This window comes from Melospiza melodia, chromosome 3 (assembly GCF_035770615.1).
Source record: "Melospiza melodia melodia isolate bMelMel2 chromosome 3, bMelMel2.pri, whole genome shotgun sequence".
NCBI lineage: Eukaryota > Metazoa > Chordata > Aves > Passeriformes > Passerellidae > Melospiza > Melospiza melodia.
In genome coordinates this window covers 3,333,912-3,351,790 of record NC_086196.1, presented here as the reverse complement: position 1 = coordinate 3,351,790, position 17,879 = coordinate 3,333,912, and the positions used below count along the sequence as shown (strand labels likewise).

Below are 17,879 nucleotides of genomic sequence, written 5' to 3'. Positions count from 1 at the left end.
ACACTGGATCTGCTTCTGGTGCAGAGGAAAACTTTTATTGACTTCTGTGGGTACATTGTTAAACTTTTCTCTCTCAGTTTATCACATACCTTAGCTTAACTGCAACTTTCAGAAGATGAAGCAATCAAAATATACACTGCCCTTGAGACACTATATTTCTTCTGGGGAGGATCTTTGAAATGTGTGGTTTGGAAATTCAAGCGACATATGTTGTCTCCATTTTAGGTTGCTTCTTTTCAAAAGAAATTTTGCATTTACAGAACTTCTATTATCCTTTATTAAAATAAAAAAAAAGGGGAAGAAAAAATTCTAAAAATGGTCTTCAGTCTAAAAAAGCGTTGCCCCTTCTTGAACAGGAGGTATTTCAAAACATTCTGCTTCTGAAAAGCATCAAGCTTTCTGCCATAGCAGTAGCTCCATTGTGTGTGCCATGGTCTTGTTAGGTAGTCCTTATTTTTATTTGTAGTGTCAATTTCAGTATACATTAAAAAAATATTTGCTCTATGCTGAATTTCCATTTGTAGCATTCATTTTTGTAAGTGGTTTTAATCTATCGTGTCTTGTAAACATTTTGAAAACTCTTGGCTTCAATGGCAACTGGAAATCCAGGTCTCTGGGGCATGCAGTTGTTCCACACTGTGGCATTAAAGCAATACTTTCTAAAGTCAGCTGAATGACTCAGGCTGACCTGCTTAACTACACTCGGAGCTTCAGCCAGATGAAACTCATAAAACCAGAACAGCGAGATTTGTCTTCCTGCTTCTCTTGAGCATCTCTGAACAACGTTGTCAAGCGTTCTGAAAAATGGGCTGCATTCTGTCCTTCCATCCAATCTTTAATTCCTAGCATTTCAAAGATTTTTTTCAGATTTCAGAAGAAAAGAAGTGCAAGTAACCAGCAGTCTGCTAGTGCCTGCTCCACTGAACTTAGCCACTGCAATTGCCCCTGCATCTAGGAAAAACCCCAAAACCACAATAGATTGATTTACTCTGTGCAGTGATAGTCGAGAGCCCTTGTATTCTTCACATTCTGGCATGTACTTCTCAATACTGCTCTGACAATTAATTATCTTCTCTACACACTGGCAGGTATATTTGGAGACTAAGACTTATTTAAAGCATTATGTTTCAAATTTGCTGAACTCCTTACTCCTTATTCATAGGATTCTGAGTCTTTGGCAAGATGTACTTGTTTGACTTGGCATTTAAACTTCTTTTTGGCTTTTATACTATTTGATAGTAAAGTGCCCTTAGCAGTTTGCATAAAAGCTTGCAGGGAAGTTTGGGTTTGACTGACTGAACTGAATGAATATTATTTACCTTTTCACATTCTCTCCCCTAATAATAAAGGAATCACTGCTGCAAAAATAACTGTGAAGTTCAGCTTACAAAAAGGTCCTATCTCAACAATCCTGACAATTTTGTGGTTTTTTATTTTTTCACCCACAAAACAGGAATTGCACTCAATTTGATAACAGCAGAGCTATTTGCTGTGTCACTCTGTCTGCTTCAGTTCTGTCACATGCAGTCATATCATACAATCCTTTGCATGAACTGACCAAGTTCCATCTTAAAAGTTCATTTCCCCTCCAGCTGCTCCAAATGGAAATGCAAGAGGCCTTCAAGCTTTCAATAATAATCTGTCTTGCAGTCTTGACCTGGAGACGTATCCTTGCTTTTCATAACATTGAGAAAGCTGACTTTTTCCGAGACTGCCAGTGTGGATGCTCATGACAGTAAGATCTGTGCCTTGGCTTTATCTCCTCGGACAGTATATATTTTAAGTAAAATATTGATCAGACACTTATTTTGCAAGAGCTTTCAGTCGTTACGCATCCTAGCCAGATTTACACTGGCAGCACAGCACAATGAGTAATTCCAAAATCCATTATTTTGTCCTGAGTCATCAGCCTGCACCAAACCACTCATTTTGTTATGAAAAACAAGAACTTATTTACTTTCAAAAGTGTTCAAGAAGTCACAAACCACATTTTTTAGATTAACCACTACTCCTAGGTCACAGTAGTTATTTTGGTAATAATTTTATGTATTTGTACTTAGAAATGAAAAATATAGTAATTCTGAGAATTCATTTCAATGCAGTTTGCTGAAAAAAACATTTAAAGTTCCAATGCCACACCTAGGATTTCCTTCTTTTGGGCAGCAACATCTGAAATGAGGAAAGGCCTTTTGAAGAAAGATCCTGAGCATCCAAGGTCCAATAACATTTCATATTTGAGCAAAAAACTGCCCATAGGCTCTGCCTATGAAAGCTGACACAGTAGTTTTCAAAATTAGAGAGAAACTTCCATGGTTTCTCATGCCCTAACAGCACTCTCGAGAGCAGTGAGACTTGAAACAAAAGATTTGAGCTGGAGCTTGGCTACCTAAGCTTATTGTAAAAAAAGACAAGAGAAAAGATAATAACACCAATGTGATGGTCTATATATAACACATCCTCAACACTCCAACTCTAAAGTATTTTTTACTGTCTCTATTGTATAATCTACATAAACTGTTGCTCAAACTTTTCCTTTGGTGGACACATTTATCTATAACAACATAAAATATGCTTTTGACACATGCTTTGTGTGTTTTATTAACTCTTCTTCTCCCTGGAGGCTTTAAGGAATTCTGACAAATGGGTGGTCTTGGATGCTCTGCTCTGCCTTTCCTAGGCTTTAGTCAAGACTAGATTCATCTTTTGTTTGTCACATCTTACATTTAGTTGTTTTTACTCAGTTAATTTAAAGGAATTTTGGGTATCTTTTTGTGTTAATTTTGGTATTCATAAAGCTCTTGAAGAAAGCACTTGGGAACACATAAGGAACTCTGATATGCTGTATAGTGTGGCAGTACCATATATGCTTACACAAAGAAAATCAGTTGTAATTATACACAAAAATGCTCTGTAAGTACTTGATTTATCCTTCCAAGTTAATGCACTTAAACTGTGAGTGGCTTGTGGGAGTCCCGGGGCTTTTCTGCACCATTAAAAAATGTGTTCAGGAAGACAATAAAACAAGGAGAGATTAGATTAATTGGTCATCCACCAAAGAACAAAATGGATAAAAGCCTTCTGAATGGAATGGAACACAAATGCCATTATCTCTAAACTAATGGTGTTGAGAAGCAGCTGTATCCTTCATCTGTCTGGGGAGCAGGGTGTGGGGTGATTTGCACAGCTGTACAGCCAGGAGCAGTGTGCACCAGTGGTGGTAGGAGAAGGGGTGGGAGCCCATTTCACTCCCCTCCTTGGCCCTTCTGCTTAAAGGGAGTGTGCCCTTACTAACAACGGGTGCCACAAGCTGACACAGTGTTTGTGCCCAGCTGGAAACTGTGGTTCCACCTATCTGAGCTGACTAAAGACGGCTGGAACTGGATCATCCCCTCTGCTCCTGGTGGGAGTGTGCTCCTGGTGCATTTACAGCCTGCGCCAGCTCCACCACAGTCAACAGAACCTCAAGGCAGCACTGCAGCCCTGGGACCTTTCCCATGGGGACATGAGACATGTTTTGGGGACTGAGACTCATCCCTCCAGCTTGTTTCACACCACAGTATTGCCGAGCACGTTTAATTTAAAACTAGTACAATTTTGGCCAAAGTCAGCTCTGAACCAGAAATGAATGTAGCTGTACTTAGGCGGTGCTTGAGCCCAAGCTAATAAAACCTGCTGAGGGGCAGGATGTATTAGCTCGGGTTCAGTGCTGTGCTAACATGGCTATATGGCTTCCAGATGGCCCAGAATTCAGTCAGAGCTATTGCCTGCCAAAGCCCATATATATATATCAATATAAATACATATTTCCTAAGTTTCTCCACTATAAGGACAGTAATGGAGGAGACATTGCTCCTCATACTTTGCCTCGTAAATACCAGATCCACCAAGAGGTTTAAAGGTAACAACCCAGCAGCATCCTCCAGAGTACTTGATAGCTACCATGGCCAAGGTGGTCTAGGGGCAGCTGTGGGATAAATTCATGACATTAAGTGCGGTAATGATGAGGCCAAAACAACATCAAATATACAGCCAAGAACATGAAGAGGCCAGAGTGCTGCCACAGATTGTTGAGAGCAAACCAGCCACTCCATGCCACACTGAAAGCTGCCTTTCTGAAGGCTTGGTTGAAGAGAGGGACCTTGGAAGATCTAGGCTAAGAGGAAGAGAGGGTAGAAAACAGAGACTATGTTTTTTAGTTTCTTCCCCAACATCTCTGGAGAAGAACTTCACCAATCCTTCATGCAGCATGTGGGGTTAAGAACCAAACCCCCTTCCAGGGGACACATATCAGAGCATACCCAAATTCATGCTGAAGGGGGAATCAGCCTTCCACAGGCTTCACTTGGATTGAGTAACCTATTTTTTTCAAGTTTGCTTTTGCTCTGGGGAAAAAAAATACTTGAAAATACTTGAAGAGTCAGAGTTGGGGAGCTGAGGGTTCCTGCTGCCTGCCCACCTCAAAAAACAAGAAAGCCCAAAGAAACCTTCTATTGGACTATGTGGTAACAGAAATCTTAATCTTTGTTTTTTCAAAGTAGACAGCAGTTTCTTCCCTTCTGGTGTGCTGGTAGATGAAAAATAAGTGAGAGCTGCAGTGATCTAATAAAAGGCACAGAACTATATGGCAGTGGGGCTACTCAGGATCTTGTGTTGACAGCTGTGTATTTGGAATCATTTGATTTTGTGGATCATCACCAATCACATTCCATATTATGTCCCTCTCCCATTCTCTGTAAACAACTCTAGGTTCTCCTCAGCAATGACATAAATAGAAAAAGTATTACTCTTGTAGCTGTTTATAGAACTTCAGCATAGTGATGTTCAGATCACTGCTAATGTCCACTTTTAAAAATGCTAAATGTTAATACAAAGGTGCTGATCAACTAGAACAAGTTTTAAGTCTTAGGAGACATGTGATATATATATAGGAAGAGGTTGCATGGAGCTCTTGAAATTATTTGTGCATCTGTATTGATTTTATGTTGCAATTCACCCAACATCCGTGCATCCATCAGCGTGAAAAAGATCACCTCTCATTTGAATCATGACAGAGAGTTTTGGTGTCAAAAGCAGGGAATCAGCCAAAAGGGGATGCTGCAGAATGTTGAGGATACGTTAAAAAAGAGAATCAAAAAAACCTGATCCTTAATTTACCACAGCCCCAGGGAAAGAGTGCATTATATGTTGACAGCTTCCATATGTGTCATGCAAACCTTTATTCTTACTGTTCAAAATAAAATGTCCCATTAAGAGAAAAAGTCTACATTTCATGCTAAAATGAGACGTATGATACCAAATACTGTCCTAAAGAAAAAATAAAACACATTCCAGTGTCATGTGGCTTTTTGTACTTTTTTCAGTATTTTCAAAGGGGGAAAAATATGAATTACAACAACCAGACATTTTTCCAAAGATTTTCTTTTCACACTGTTGTATTAGTTACAAACTTCTTTTTATTCCTGATGTAGACATTATTGTTATTATTTGTGCACCATCTTCAGGGATGCAAAGAAATATACACAAGTAATTGCCAAAAAATGTCTCTGATAGATGATGGTAAGAAAGATTACTTTTAATGGTAGTGATAACAATATAATAGCACCCTGGAGTCTCAGCAACCATTGGTTCCCCATGTTGGCTGCATGAATAAATCTAAAAATTAGTATGTTTTTACAGACTTGATTATCCAGTGTAGCACTGGAATAACTCGATCAGGGATCCTCTTACTTACCAGAATCCCATTTAGTTTAATGATCTGTTGCAACAGAAAGGTTAATGGATCAGGTTTTATCCTAAATACCTCTCCAGTTATGGGGACAGAAGTACTATGCCTCCTGTAAACTCGGCTGACAGCTGGAGGCACGGAGAAACGTGCTCCAGACCTGCATGGCCTGAAGTTCACTCAAGCCAAGGGAAGGTTTTTCTGCTGATGTGAGCCAGTCCCCGAGCTCTCTCAGAGAACTGGTTGGGGGAAAGGTGGGTGGGGTTCTCTGGGTTACGAACCGAGTCCGCTACACACTGAGTCGTATAAAAATTCATGTTCCATCTGTACACAAACGTGTCATTCAACTGCTGGTGTTTCTAATAGCTTCCAGAAGTAACAGCAACCCAATAAAAATAATCAAAGCCTTAAGAGCAAAATTGTAAGAGCATGAAAGGATGATTTTGCTTGTGCTAAGCTGAAGTAGTGTAGCGTAGGTCTGTCCTATCGTTTTGAAAACTTTAGTCCCTAGAAGTTGACTCCTTGTACAAATAAAGTGAAAAAGGGAATAGAAAGTGAGGGAAAAGGCAAATTCCTTCATAAGCCAAATAAGTAAGGTGCAAAAGGTAAAGCTGTTTGTGGCTTTGGAATTTAAAATAGAAAATTATCTATCACCTTTCCGATCTTGGGAGTAGGACAGGGGAAATATTTACATGAGCTATTCTTTTACAATTTCTTCAGTGCATTAACCTAAAGGTTCCCTTTTACCCATACAAACTTTCCTGTAGTTTACCAAACGGATGTAATTTTGAGGCTAGAACCAACAAATTGCTGGTTGCAGGGTTTCTTAATGAATGCCTTTCATGGATATTTAATTTTCAACAATTTCTGCGTTCAGATCTCCTGGAAAAAAAAAAAAAAAAAAAAAAAAAAAAAGGCAAGGATGGAGTTTATTCTGGAGCAGGAAAGCTGGCCAGAAGCCAGCCCGCCTAATTTGGATTCCTGACGGAGGTGTCACCTCCCCAGAATTGTAAGAGCTTTGAAATGGCCTCACTAAACCAGGCTGCCTAAGAGATGCGCTCCCCACGCAGGCCAGGCTCAGGAGCGGAGGCCGGGCGAAGGCAGCAGCCTGCTCTGCTCTGCTCTGCTCTGCTCTGCTCTGCTCTGGTGCCCCCTTGCCCACTGGCTGTGCTCTGACCATCAGGTAACGCCAGATGGAACGGCCACGAGCTTTGGTGCCAGCCTGCCAGCTCTCTCCTGGGGCATCGTGCCCAAAGGACAGTTCTCTGCACAGCTCTCCAGCAGCCAGGGCACTTGCTGAAAAAGTATGAGACGCTTTGTTCACAGCCCAGCTGAGCCTGAGGGAGAATTTAGATCAAAACCAATGAGAAAATGTAGCCAGAACAAAGGAGAAAAAAAAAAAAATATTAATCCTTACACCAGGGTTTCTTCTGCTACTCATTAACATTATGTCAGCTAAGGTTTAGATTAACGGGCATCATAGATCCCTTGACCTCTGACATAAAAAGCTTTTTGACAAAAAGAGTTAAATCTGAGTTTGCTTGTAAAGTGGTATGGATTAAGTGAACCATCACAGAAAAAACAGTATATAAGTCTCTTTTTATTAGTTTCTAAAGAAGTCTAAGTAAAGAACATTTCTTCTAAAAATATTGTTTTGCACTGAGATGCATTTTCAAATTTAATGAAGAGCATAACTCTGAATAATGCAGTAGCCCAGTAAATTTTTACTAAAACCCCCACAGCTCAAAACTTCAGTTTTGATAGTGTTTTTTTCTAATTTTCAGCTAACTAAAATTTTCAAGATTTCAAATTTTTAAACCATTTCAAGGTTTAAAAAAATCTTTTTTTCTTTTTCAAATTTAAGAAAACCGGTTCCCAAATTACCCTATTGTTAAATTTGCTTCAACATCAGTATCAACAGATGCTGTATCTTTTGAATGGCTCTGAGGTTTATTTTATAACTTTTTCTATGCTTCAGCCCAAGAAGAATTCCGCAGAAGTTTGCAGAAGAAGAATTTCTGCAAATCTGACTTTCCTGAATTTAATCATCAGTAGTAGAGCATTAAAATAGATCTTAATTTTGTATGTAGAAGCCCTGATCCTGAACCCAATTTCACTTGATTCAGTTAGTTTTATAATTGCAATATTCTAAAGAATTGAAAATAATAGAAAATTTGCAGACCACATCAACAGCAGGATAAGATTAGTGTTATTTGCTTGCAAACTCTCAATGAATTGTCACCCAGTCAAGGTAAAAAAACACCCATCCAGGAAAAGATCCTAGCAAGGCTTGACAAGAGCACACGAGGCTTTGGGATCTGTAATTTGGATCTTACCGTCCCCAGTTTCAGCGCAGAGCTGCAAGCCCAGGTTGTTCTGGGGATTAATCACCCAGTGATTGCTGGTCACAGTGATGTCGAAGACAAACCAGCCCACATCGGAAGCTTGAGCCTTCCTTGTGTCTAACAGGAACAAGTCTGCATCCCTAAATGAAAGAAAATCGGGATTTAAGGCATTCAAATATTATTAGCTTTGTCCCTAATTTTCTTGCTGACAATAACTTCTTGGAGTCCGAATTAATAATCCTCTGACATATCCTCATTATGACATAGCACAGCATGTGCTGTAGCTGACAGGTAGTTGGTAAATATAATACAGGTATTTCCCCTAAGAGGCCTTTCTGAAATGAGCTTCAGCATGAAAAAATGATAGCTCTGGAAAATCTGAAAAATACAACTTCCTGATACAACTACATGAAAAACATCATTGAGGCCGTGTATAAAAAAATTCATTTCTCAACATTAGAATGCATCAGGAAGATTCACTTTTAGAAACTTTACAGCATAAAATGACAAAATCACTTCCCAATTTCAATTAAAACTCAGAGGTATAGCGTTGCTAAAAAGGTCTGTTGTTAATAACATGTGGTGGCAGCTGTATCCTATGACAAAACATGAATAGATGGCAGTTCAGACCGTTTCCTATTACTGCAGATGTTTAGAAAATAAGTCTCTATATCAAAGCAGAAATTACATATCTATTCAATAATATAATTATTACATTTTAACCCTCAGTTCCCTGGTATATTTTCAAATTTGTTCCCATGAAATCTTCCAGTAATTCAGAAGGGCTGCTCAGGGGAGTTAGTATAATTGTGTTACTAAATTTTTAGCATGGGTCATTTACTTGTTCTGTTTCCACATATCTCATGACACAATTGGTTCCAGATCATCATCTGTATTACAAATAATTTACTACAATGACCAGACTAAACCCAAGATATTTAACTCTCATCAGTTTCATTTTACACGCTTCTACAAAGCAGCATGCATTATTAAAAACTGTTTTCACCATTTAACCTTTTAAACCTAAATCTATAGTTATAAAAACCTATTTTTTAATGCCATAAACAGTAGTCAAAACAGTAAGATACAAGAAAAAATGTTTCATTCTAATTTTTTACTGTACAAGTCTGCTAAAGGCAGAGTTGGCTCACACAGGTCTGGGAATTGTACTGTTGCCTTACAGGCAAAATGAATTCACAGTTAAAGAGGAAAGACAACCAGCCAGAACAGGCTTTGTGTGAAAATGGGGATTTAAAATTGCTAGTGTCTTGTCACTGTGTTCTTACATGCTTGATCACAATGACACCTTAGAAAGTTCCTGTCTGATCTAAACGCAGTAAATGCACCTAGAATGTCTGATACTGAAAAAAAGCATTAAGTGCACCTTTTGAAACTGTGATCGCTAAATAATGAAGAAAATAAGACCAAGTGAACTATGACAAGCATATGTTTACTTATATGTGAGATTTATCTGCAAAATCAGGTTAAAGAGCTCAGAAATTATAAAGGAAGGTAATTTAAAAAAATAAAGGAATTGAAAGGGTTTTTTTTTCAAGTTGCCTTTTTTTTTTCTTCTGTTAAAGGATAATCTTTTGATGGGCTCTTATCACTTCTGTTCTAGTAGCACTGTGCTAATGACCACACAAGGAGAAAACCTGCATTCCCCCTCTGGAGTTAACATGAAGAAAATCTTACAACTCAAAAGAGCCTGACCTGCTATGCTAGCACTGAACAAATTAACAACATACCACAAGCTCATAAATAGTACTCTCTGGAGTCTTAAATGCCAACTTTTTTTCTCTAATATGCACTTTTATCAGAATTTTAAACCTGAAAAGTTCCGACTGTAATAGTCTTTGAGATTTTTATTTAGAAATACTTTTGCATCACTCAGTAGATTAAATAGAAAACTGTAAAAGTGTTTGGAATATAAAATACTACAATACCACAGTGATATATTTCCACACTTGTCTTTTCCCCTCCTAGAATACATAATTGTTTTCTCATATAGAGTCTTTCCCTTCCAAATCCAGGACTGGTACTAAAGGTTCACAAAATCACAATGTTTCCCATGCCAAATCAGAATAAGGCACTCCTAATGGTCCAGCCCAGAAATGCCTATGAGGGACAAATTTTTCCTCAATGTGACTTTATTACTTCGTACTGCAGCAAAAACTCAAACTAAAGTGTCTTTGATATTGATATTTCAATCACTTGTCTGTCTCCCTGCAAGTACAGTGACCTGGCTAAGGTTATACACTTTAAAGAGACAGATTGCTCTTACTCATTACCTCAGCAAATGAAACGAAAATGAGTTGGGGTTACTTAGAGAAAACCAGAACTATGCACTTCGATGTGCTCTTGAGAGCACATAGAAGAATGGAGAAAATGCATCTGGACCAATACTAGTAATTTAGCCCACATAACAACAGCATGTTACTACAGAAATTCAAAGTCTGTATAACTCAGGGAAAAAAATTCAGGGAAAATAACAACTTCTTCCACAATTGATACAGATACAGGGTAAAAATCTGACCCCTGAGAAGGCAGCAGGAACTCTAGGATCAGGGTTCCCCCATTAGTTCATGTCATTCATTCAAACTTCCCATCATATTTTGTGACATTTTGAATTTTAAAATTCTCCTTTATTCTGTGCAATCACACTTAAAATGAAAAACAGCTGCAAATTTTGGCTGAATTTTAAAATGTATTTCTATTTAAAATATAGCCCCCAACACGTAATAAAAACCCAAGGCATTATGTCGTAAATAGCCCAAAATGCAGAATGCAGCTGATTGGCTGTACCTTTACAGAGGCTCTTTAGGGCAGTGATTTCAATCTGGTCCCCAATGATCAGTTTTGTAAAGGAGAAATGCTATCACAGTCAAAAATTTCAGCAAAGAGACTGAAGGCAGAACGTCTAAGAAGCTCCACATCTCCTGGGACCCTTAAGGAAGAAAAGGTGGAACAAACCAGTTGCATGTTCCTTGAAAGCCAGAACAGTCCTTGATCAGACCAAATAATCATTACAGTGTAGTAATGATAATGCTGTTTTGCCTCCATCCTCATTCTGGAAACTGGCTTTTGTATCTTATTGCCACTTGAGCATTCCCTAATGTGAAAACAGCCCTCAGAGTTTACTTGAATTAGTGGCTATCTGCCACCAAATCATGAACCAAGATTTGGCATGAATTGGACAATATATACTTCTGTCTTGAGAAAAGACTTGGGTAGGAGTTGATGGCAGGGCTCCATAGGAAGCCAGCCTGCTATGGGCCATGCCGTACATTTCCTTAGACCAAATAAAAAACTTCAATCCCGAAGACTGGAACTTCAGCAAACTCCAAGGGAATTAAACACACACACTTCAGTAGCCAGGCTGCCATAGAGACAGAATGCCTGAGCCTACAGCACAGTCCTTAGTATGCAGCTTGGAAACCCTGGGCCCTGGGCACCCCTGCCTGAAAGCGCAGCAGGCCTGTGTTTGGGATTGCAGGGTCCTGTCAGACACCCGTGTGTCCTGCTCAAAGCAAAGGGTGCAGGAGCAGTTTTGTTGTGGAACGTCACTAGTGAGGACTGTGGGATATTACAGAACCATAGACTCAGAGAGAGGTTTGGGTTGGAAGGGTCCTCAAAGATGATCAGGTCCCAACCCCATGCCATCAGCAGGGAGACCTTGCACTAGGGCCTGTGGCTCAAAGCCCCGTTCAGCCCGGCCTTGAAAGCTTCCAGGAATGTGGCATTCACAACTTATGTGGGCTACATGTTCCAGTGCCTCTCCATCTTCCAAGTTCTCTCCTTCTCCCATTCTGTAGTTACAGCTTCTAAAAATTTTGTACCTGAAACCCAATGTACGTATGTCAAATAAACCTGAGGTGATAAAGTCAAGAAAATCGCAAGTGAAGTCTGGCCCCAAAACAAAAGGTGTGGTTTTGTTGGAAAAATAAAAATTCCTGGGAGCTCGTCTTGGGGTTTCTTCTGCCTGGAGACAGCAAGGGGCTTGTGGAAAAATTTTCTTGTTTCTAATTTGAACAGTGAAGAGCTTGTGGTCTTCTCCTGTCCTGTTCCACTGAGGTAGTTGCCTATAATATCCCTACATATTAGCAGAAACTGTCAAAATCAACACTAAGAGAGAAACAGTCTACATCTGAAGCTTCTGTAGTTACGCTGGTGTAATCAAATGCATGGTGTGTCATTGTCTGTTCCTCCTTTCAGCAGCATGTTTCCATTAGAGGATATGGGGCTTTTATAATTGTAGATGCAAATATAAAGCATTTATAAATTTCTGTTTATGCATTGAAAGAAATCAAAAGCATTGTTTAATGCCTTCACAGAGGCAGTTGCCATTTGAACAAGTCAGGTAATAACTGTGATATTCATCTGAGTGGTAAACAGTTTTGCTTTCTATAAAATAGAATACAAACCACCAACTGAAAATATTCAAGAACTTAAAAAGAAAACATCAAAAGTATTAGAACAAATAGTTTTTCCCATTAGTTCACAAAAAAATCTGAGTTCTCAGGTGAAAAGCTTTCATCACCTTAGCCTTGACCTGTGCTCTTGAAAAAGATATGGTTTGTTCCTCCCTGCTTCATTCCTTCCTCCAATAAGTTTCTTTTAGAACCTATGTCAAAAGAATTTTTGGGAAGCTGAAGATAGAGGTAAAAAAAATAAATAAAACCCAATACTATTTTCTTCATCCCCAAATTTACTAAGAAAGCGAAAGGTATTCTGTAAGGATGAGTGCTTTCCCTCCTGTTGATTCCATTGGTATAAAATGAATCCCTGTTTATTGCCATAAATATTTTATAACTTGGAGTTCAGAGATCTGACCTGGAGGGTAAAAGCTCTAGATTCTGTGGGCAGAAAGGAGATTTGAATTCTGGCTCAGCCTTCAAGCTAGCTTGTGATGAGGCTTTTGTTTCCTCCCAAATACTCTGCAAGTTTAAGCTGACATTTTCTTTGGTTTTGCCAGACCTTCCTGGGATAGAAATCAGTTCCAAGATGAAGAAGAGTTTTTGCTTATCTTAAAATAGAACTTCCCCCCCCCCCCCCCCCATTTTCTGAGAAAAGACATGAACCAATTTAATTTCAATCCCTATATTTTGAGTCTATGTAGCTTTTTCAGAAGCATCTTGGAATTGATACTAGTTTTCAATCATAATTTTCAGGTACTTAGCTACTTTGCCTGGTGAAATCTGCTAATTTACTGAGGTCTTGTAGAGTCTTGGAAATATGTCATACACAGAGCTCTGCAAACTCCATTCAGGGATTTGCTCATGCAACATCATATGTGGCACTTAGGGACATGGTTTATTGGTGGATTTGGCAGCGTTAGGTTTATGATTGGACTCGATCTCAAAGATGTTTTCCAACCTAGATGATTCTATGATTTGTTTTAGTGTTCAGTTATGGTGAGCAGCATGTGTTAAGTATGCACATGTCATCTTAAAGTTAATGCATGAGTTTATCTTTTAATTGCCTTCTGCAGAATTGTCAAACACAAGCAAAAAAGTGATTACTTCTTCAAAAGTAATCAAAGTTAGACAGTGTTTCTGCCTCTAAGGAGCTAAGTGAATCTTGGCTTGCAGTACCTCAGTGTCAGCAAATGTTGCATTTCCCAAACCCAGACACTTGGACTGTGCACGGGACTCATCCATTTGCTCTCAGAGAATGAACCCTCACCTGCTCTGTGCATGGGCAGATTATTTGGTGAACTTGGACATAAGCCTGGAATAAATTACATATAAGGTAAGTTTTAGTCTTATCCAGGGCTTGCTGTTGTTGCCTAAGAATTAATACTGCACAAGCCACAGCGGTAGCAACGATGCCTTGTCAGGTGTGCGCTTATGATCAAATATTGTCCCTGCTTAAGACAGGCAAAGGGGATGGAATTCAGCATGTGATGAGTCCACACCAGGACTGGGATACCTGTTGGGATACTCCTTGATGATCTGATATATGCTGATCTGAATGGTTTCATTCTCAAAGCGGCTGTTGCTCCGATCTTTGTATATCCGGAACTCGGCGGCTGTCACTGCCTCTCCGTGCGGGATCTGAGTCAGGTCAAAGCGGAATTCCTTGTAGTGCCTTCGGTGGTGGGAGAAGTCCTTGTCCCTTTCAACTGTGAGAAAAAGAATTGGATGTAAATTAAAGACGTGAAACAAATGCCCACTTCCCGTGATGAATGGAGCATTCCCTCTGCTCGGGGGTTAACAAACATGACAATATAAAACTGTGCAAATAATAAAACCACAAGGCCAGACATACTTCCAGTTAAAGGAAATTCCACCAGCCCAGTATCTTCAGTTCAAAAGGAAAAAAAACCTCCGTGGCTTTTATATAAATTCCAGAAGCTGGAGTGGAAAGAATATCAAAAAAAGCTGAAAGGGGGCATGTTGTAAAGCAACTAGAAATATGGACAAACTAAAAGCTGTGAAAGGACTTAGGACTTCAGTGTAGCCATAAGCACAGCAATAGCAATGTCAGAACTATAGATGACTTTGAAAAACACTAATTGCCTCTAATAACCAGGCCGATGAGAGGAATGCAGCTTATTTCTGTTTAACATAATAAAAGTGGTACTAAACTGCACTGCAACAACTGTATGGTTAAGAAGCAGTTAAGTCATATAAATTAACACAAGTTGTACTCCAATGGCATGCACGTCATCTTTCCAGTGGTCAGAAGAAGGAGCTGTGGGTCAGGGCCAAGTGATTCTGGCACCCCAGCAGCGTAGGAGGTACAATTCTGGCTTGAGAAGTCCCCTCAAACCTGTTCTTGGTGGGCAGGTGCAGCTCCCACTGCTTTTGACACTGCCACAATTTAAAATAAAAAAGCAAGCCTCATGATTGCTTAATTGAGGTTTCTACAGAATTTTAAGAGGAACAAACCAGATGATTTTAATTTATAACTGGTTTGGGTCTATTTCCATTGTCTGCTGCAGTTCTGATTCTCAGTTAGGAGCAACTTTTGCAAAGGAATATATATTTTTATGTGACAACGGAAACTACAGGCCATAGTACTGGCTGATGATCGCCTTGTGGGATTCATCCTTCAGATTTTAGGGATGTGGAAAGGAAAATGATCCATGGTTTCCACTTCCACAGAGTACAACGTATCATTGACCTATGAATAAGCTGTGCTCCGTGGGAAGACAGAATTTCTGTCTTCTGGAAAGTTCTACCTGCCTGGTGACATACATGCTTTGTTTAACTGATGGTGGACAAAGTCTAAAATGCAGAGATGGGATTTGGTTTAGATAACCAACTAAACATTTATGGCTGCACTCAGCTTCCCTAAACACTCTCTTCTGTAACCCCAGCTCTTTTACTGCATTTTAGTTCTCAGATCTGAGGGAGGAACAATGTCTGTTCTGAAAAAGCACTCATTTGCATTACTAAATGCTACATGTATGAATAATGTGTAAATTACTACAATATTTATACTTACATGCTTATATATATATGCCTCCCAAACAATTATTTCTACATACATAATATGTATGTGTTTGCATGCACATGTAATTTTTATATAAACATAACTATCTGTATTATTATAATGTATATGTTGTCTTACAAAATAGAAATCCACTAAAAGGTAAAAAAATAATTTTGGGCTTGACATATAAGGGTATAGTTATGGACATCTTAAAGTGGGAGCTATTGAATAAAAAGTATTTGACACTATTTTCAGAGCAGTAGTTACTAGTTAAGTCACCTGTGGTCATGTAACTCATTCTTTGCAGTGCACTTCCCTGTCACCTTTTCAAAAATCCAAACCCTCCTTCCTTTCATTAGCTTTTTTTTTTTTTTTTACATACAAGTCTGTATTGCCGTAAGAACCGCAAAAAATAAAATATATAGGCTATAAGAACACTTTATCTTCAGTGAAAATGAACTTTCTCCTGGCTGACAAAAGGAAAATTGTCTGCTAACCGTGAGGTTTGCTTGGCTCAAGTGCATATTTAGCTTACATGGGTTTGCCATCGAACGCTGTGCAGAAAAAGTAAAGCAGAAAAGCAGCAGAAGCATGTAAACTGGCTGCTCTGTAGCTGAAGATGGATGGGCTGCTACTGAAGAGAAACAGGATACAGTCTATTTAGCAGCTCCACTGCCCAGTTCTAAACCGTGAGATACATACAGAGATCTGACTTAGGGTTTGGGAGTTGTTTGCTTTTTTTTTTTAAATACCCATGTAAAGCCTTTCATTTCAGAGGAGCTTGGCAGAGATTAGCATATGCAAAAGCACTGAGCCGGGAGGGTTTTTTCTAGTACAAAGAGTCTGCTCCAAGTTCCTGAGGTTATAACTGAGCATTTCAAAACTGCCATGGAACAGATATGTCAATAACCTTCAAATGAGAACTATATCTAACACAGACTTGGCATAGTGCAAACCTTTCTGCTGTCTCTGGATAGTATTTTTTCAAAAAGTATTTACCAGCATGCATGGGTAACTAAGCACTACTCACTATGAGTAAACAGTGAATAATTAAACACTGAATAAAAGGTTTAAAAGCCACTACTACTGGACAGATTTCTTTTTATTTGTGTTTGAAGCTTCCTTTCATATAGTCTCTACCAAGTACTTTCTAATTAGTAACATGAGTTTAGAAACAGTAGTTGTCTGCCTATATGTTATAGTTTGGACAGAAGCCTCCACAACACCCCTCACAGTATCACTGGGGATCTCTCAGGATCACTCAACTGCTGAAAGAATACTGACAGCCGCTTTCTGGGGGGGCATCAAATTAAGTGTTACAACACACACAGGGAGTATTTATCTGTGTTTCCACATATACACCCAAGGGAGATGCAGTACTGTCATCTGAAAGGGACGCAAGTTCAAAATTTCTGTGGTTCGAGACAGGATTTACAGGCAGGCCAGGACTTCAGAGCAGCAGCAGTCTGCAGAAGTGAGGGGCTGTAGGAAACACTGAACATCACTGCAAAAACTCCCTGAGTCCAAGGAGGTTCCATTCTGCCGTGAACCCTGAATGTCTGTCTGCAAATTTATATCAGCCAATGTAAAAAGCAAAAAAAAAAAAAAATAAAAGAAATTGCATGCAAATGTAGAGAACTTAAAATCTTGCATTACATAGCAGACTGCAAAAAAAGAGGTGATGGTGATGTTACAATAATGACCAATAGTTAGAATGGTAGACAAGTTAAAAAAGTAAAATACTATTTAATGATAATGAATATTTTATTACTGAAAATAATACACAAATCTTGGTCCCTTCTGCATCTAATAAATGCCTTGTCAGGCAAGACTGTGAATGCTCAGTAGGGTATCTGTCAAGTCCTTTGTCCTGCTGAAATAGCATGAAGTGCAGGGAAGCACCATTTCTCAAATATTTTTATTTCACAGGCAAGAGCTTTTCAACACTGGCAGCCTGGAAAACACAGGTTAAAATTTTCAAGTATTCGGTCCTTTCAGAAAGTTCTCATGCCATTCCAGCCCTGCTCAGTACATCTGCCAAAATGCATTTCTGTGGGACAAATCACAGCATCTAAAAACCAGTTGAACAGAAAATCAGTAAGTATTTTTTAATCATTGAAGGAATAGAATTTTTCTAAGTAAAAGATAATAGAATATTAGGGGCAATGCTGATTACAAAAAAAATGAAAAAAAAATCTTCCTTTGCTCTCATTGGTCAGGATTCTTAGCATTGACTTTTAAAAATGGCATTTTTATACCACCTGAAATTAATATATGCAGCACTACAGTTACATCAGACAAGTCATGGCTCAGGGGAATATCACAAACACCTGTGTGTAAGATGGGAAAGAATGATATTTTCCACCCACGTG

At 39.0% G+C, this 17,879-nt stretch overlaps 1 protein-coding gene across 3 annotated transcripts in view; it reads right to left on the bottom strand.

The window, feature by feature from the left end:
* The window catches only part of BMP5 (bone morphogenetic protein 5), a 55,434-nt gene that overhangs the window by 16,057 nt on the left and 21,498 nt on the right, over nucleotides 1–17,879 (bottom strand). For all 3 annotated transcript variants that reach the window (XM_063150670.1, XM_063150671.1, XM_063150669.1), the window contains 2 exons: nucleotides 13,999–14,191; nucleotides 8,059–8,207 (listed from right to left, as the gene is read on the bottom strand). In XM_063150670.1, the coding sequence (XP_063006740.1) occupies nucleotides 8,059–8,207; nucleotides 13,999–14,191 (342 nt within the window). The remainder of the gene's footprint in view (nucleotides 1–8,058; nucleotides 8,208–13,998; nucleotides 14,192–17,879) is intronic.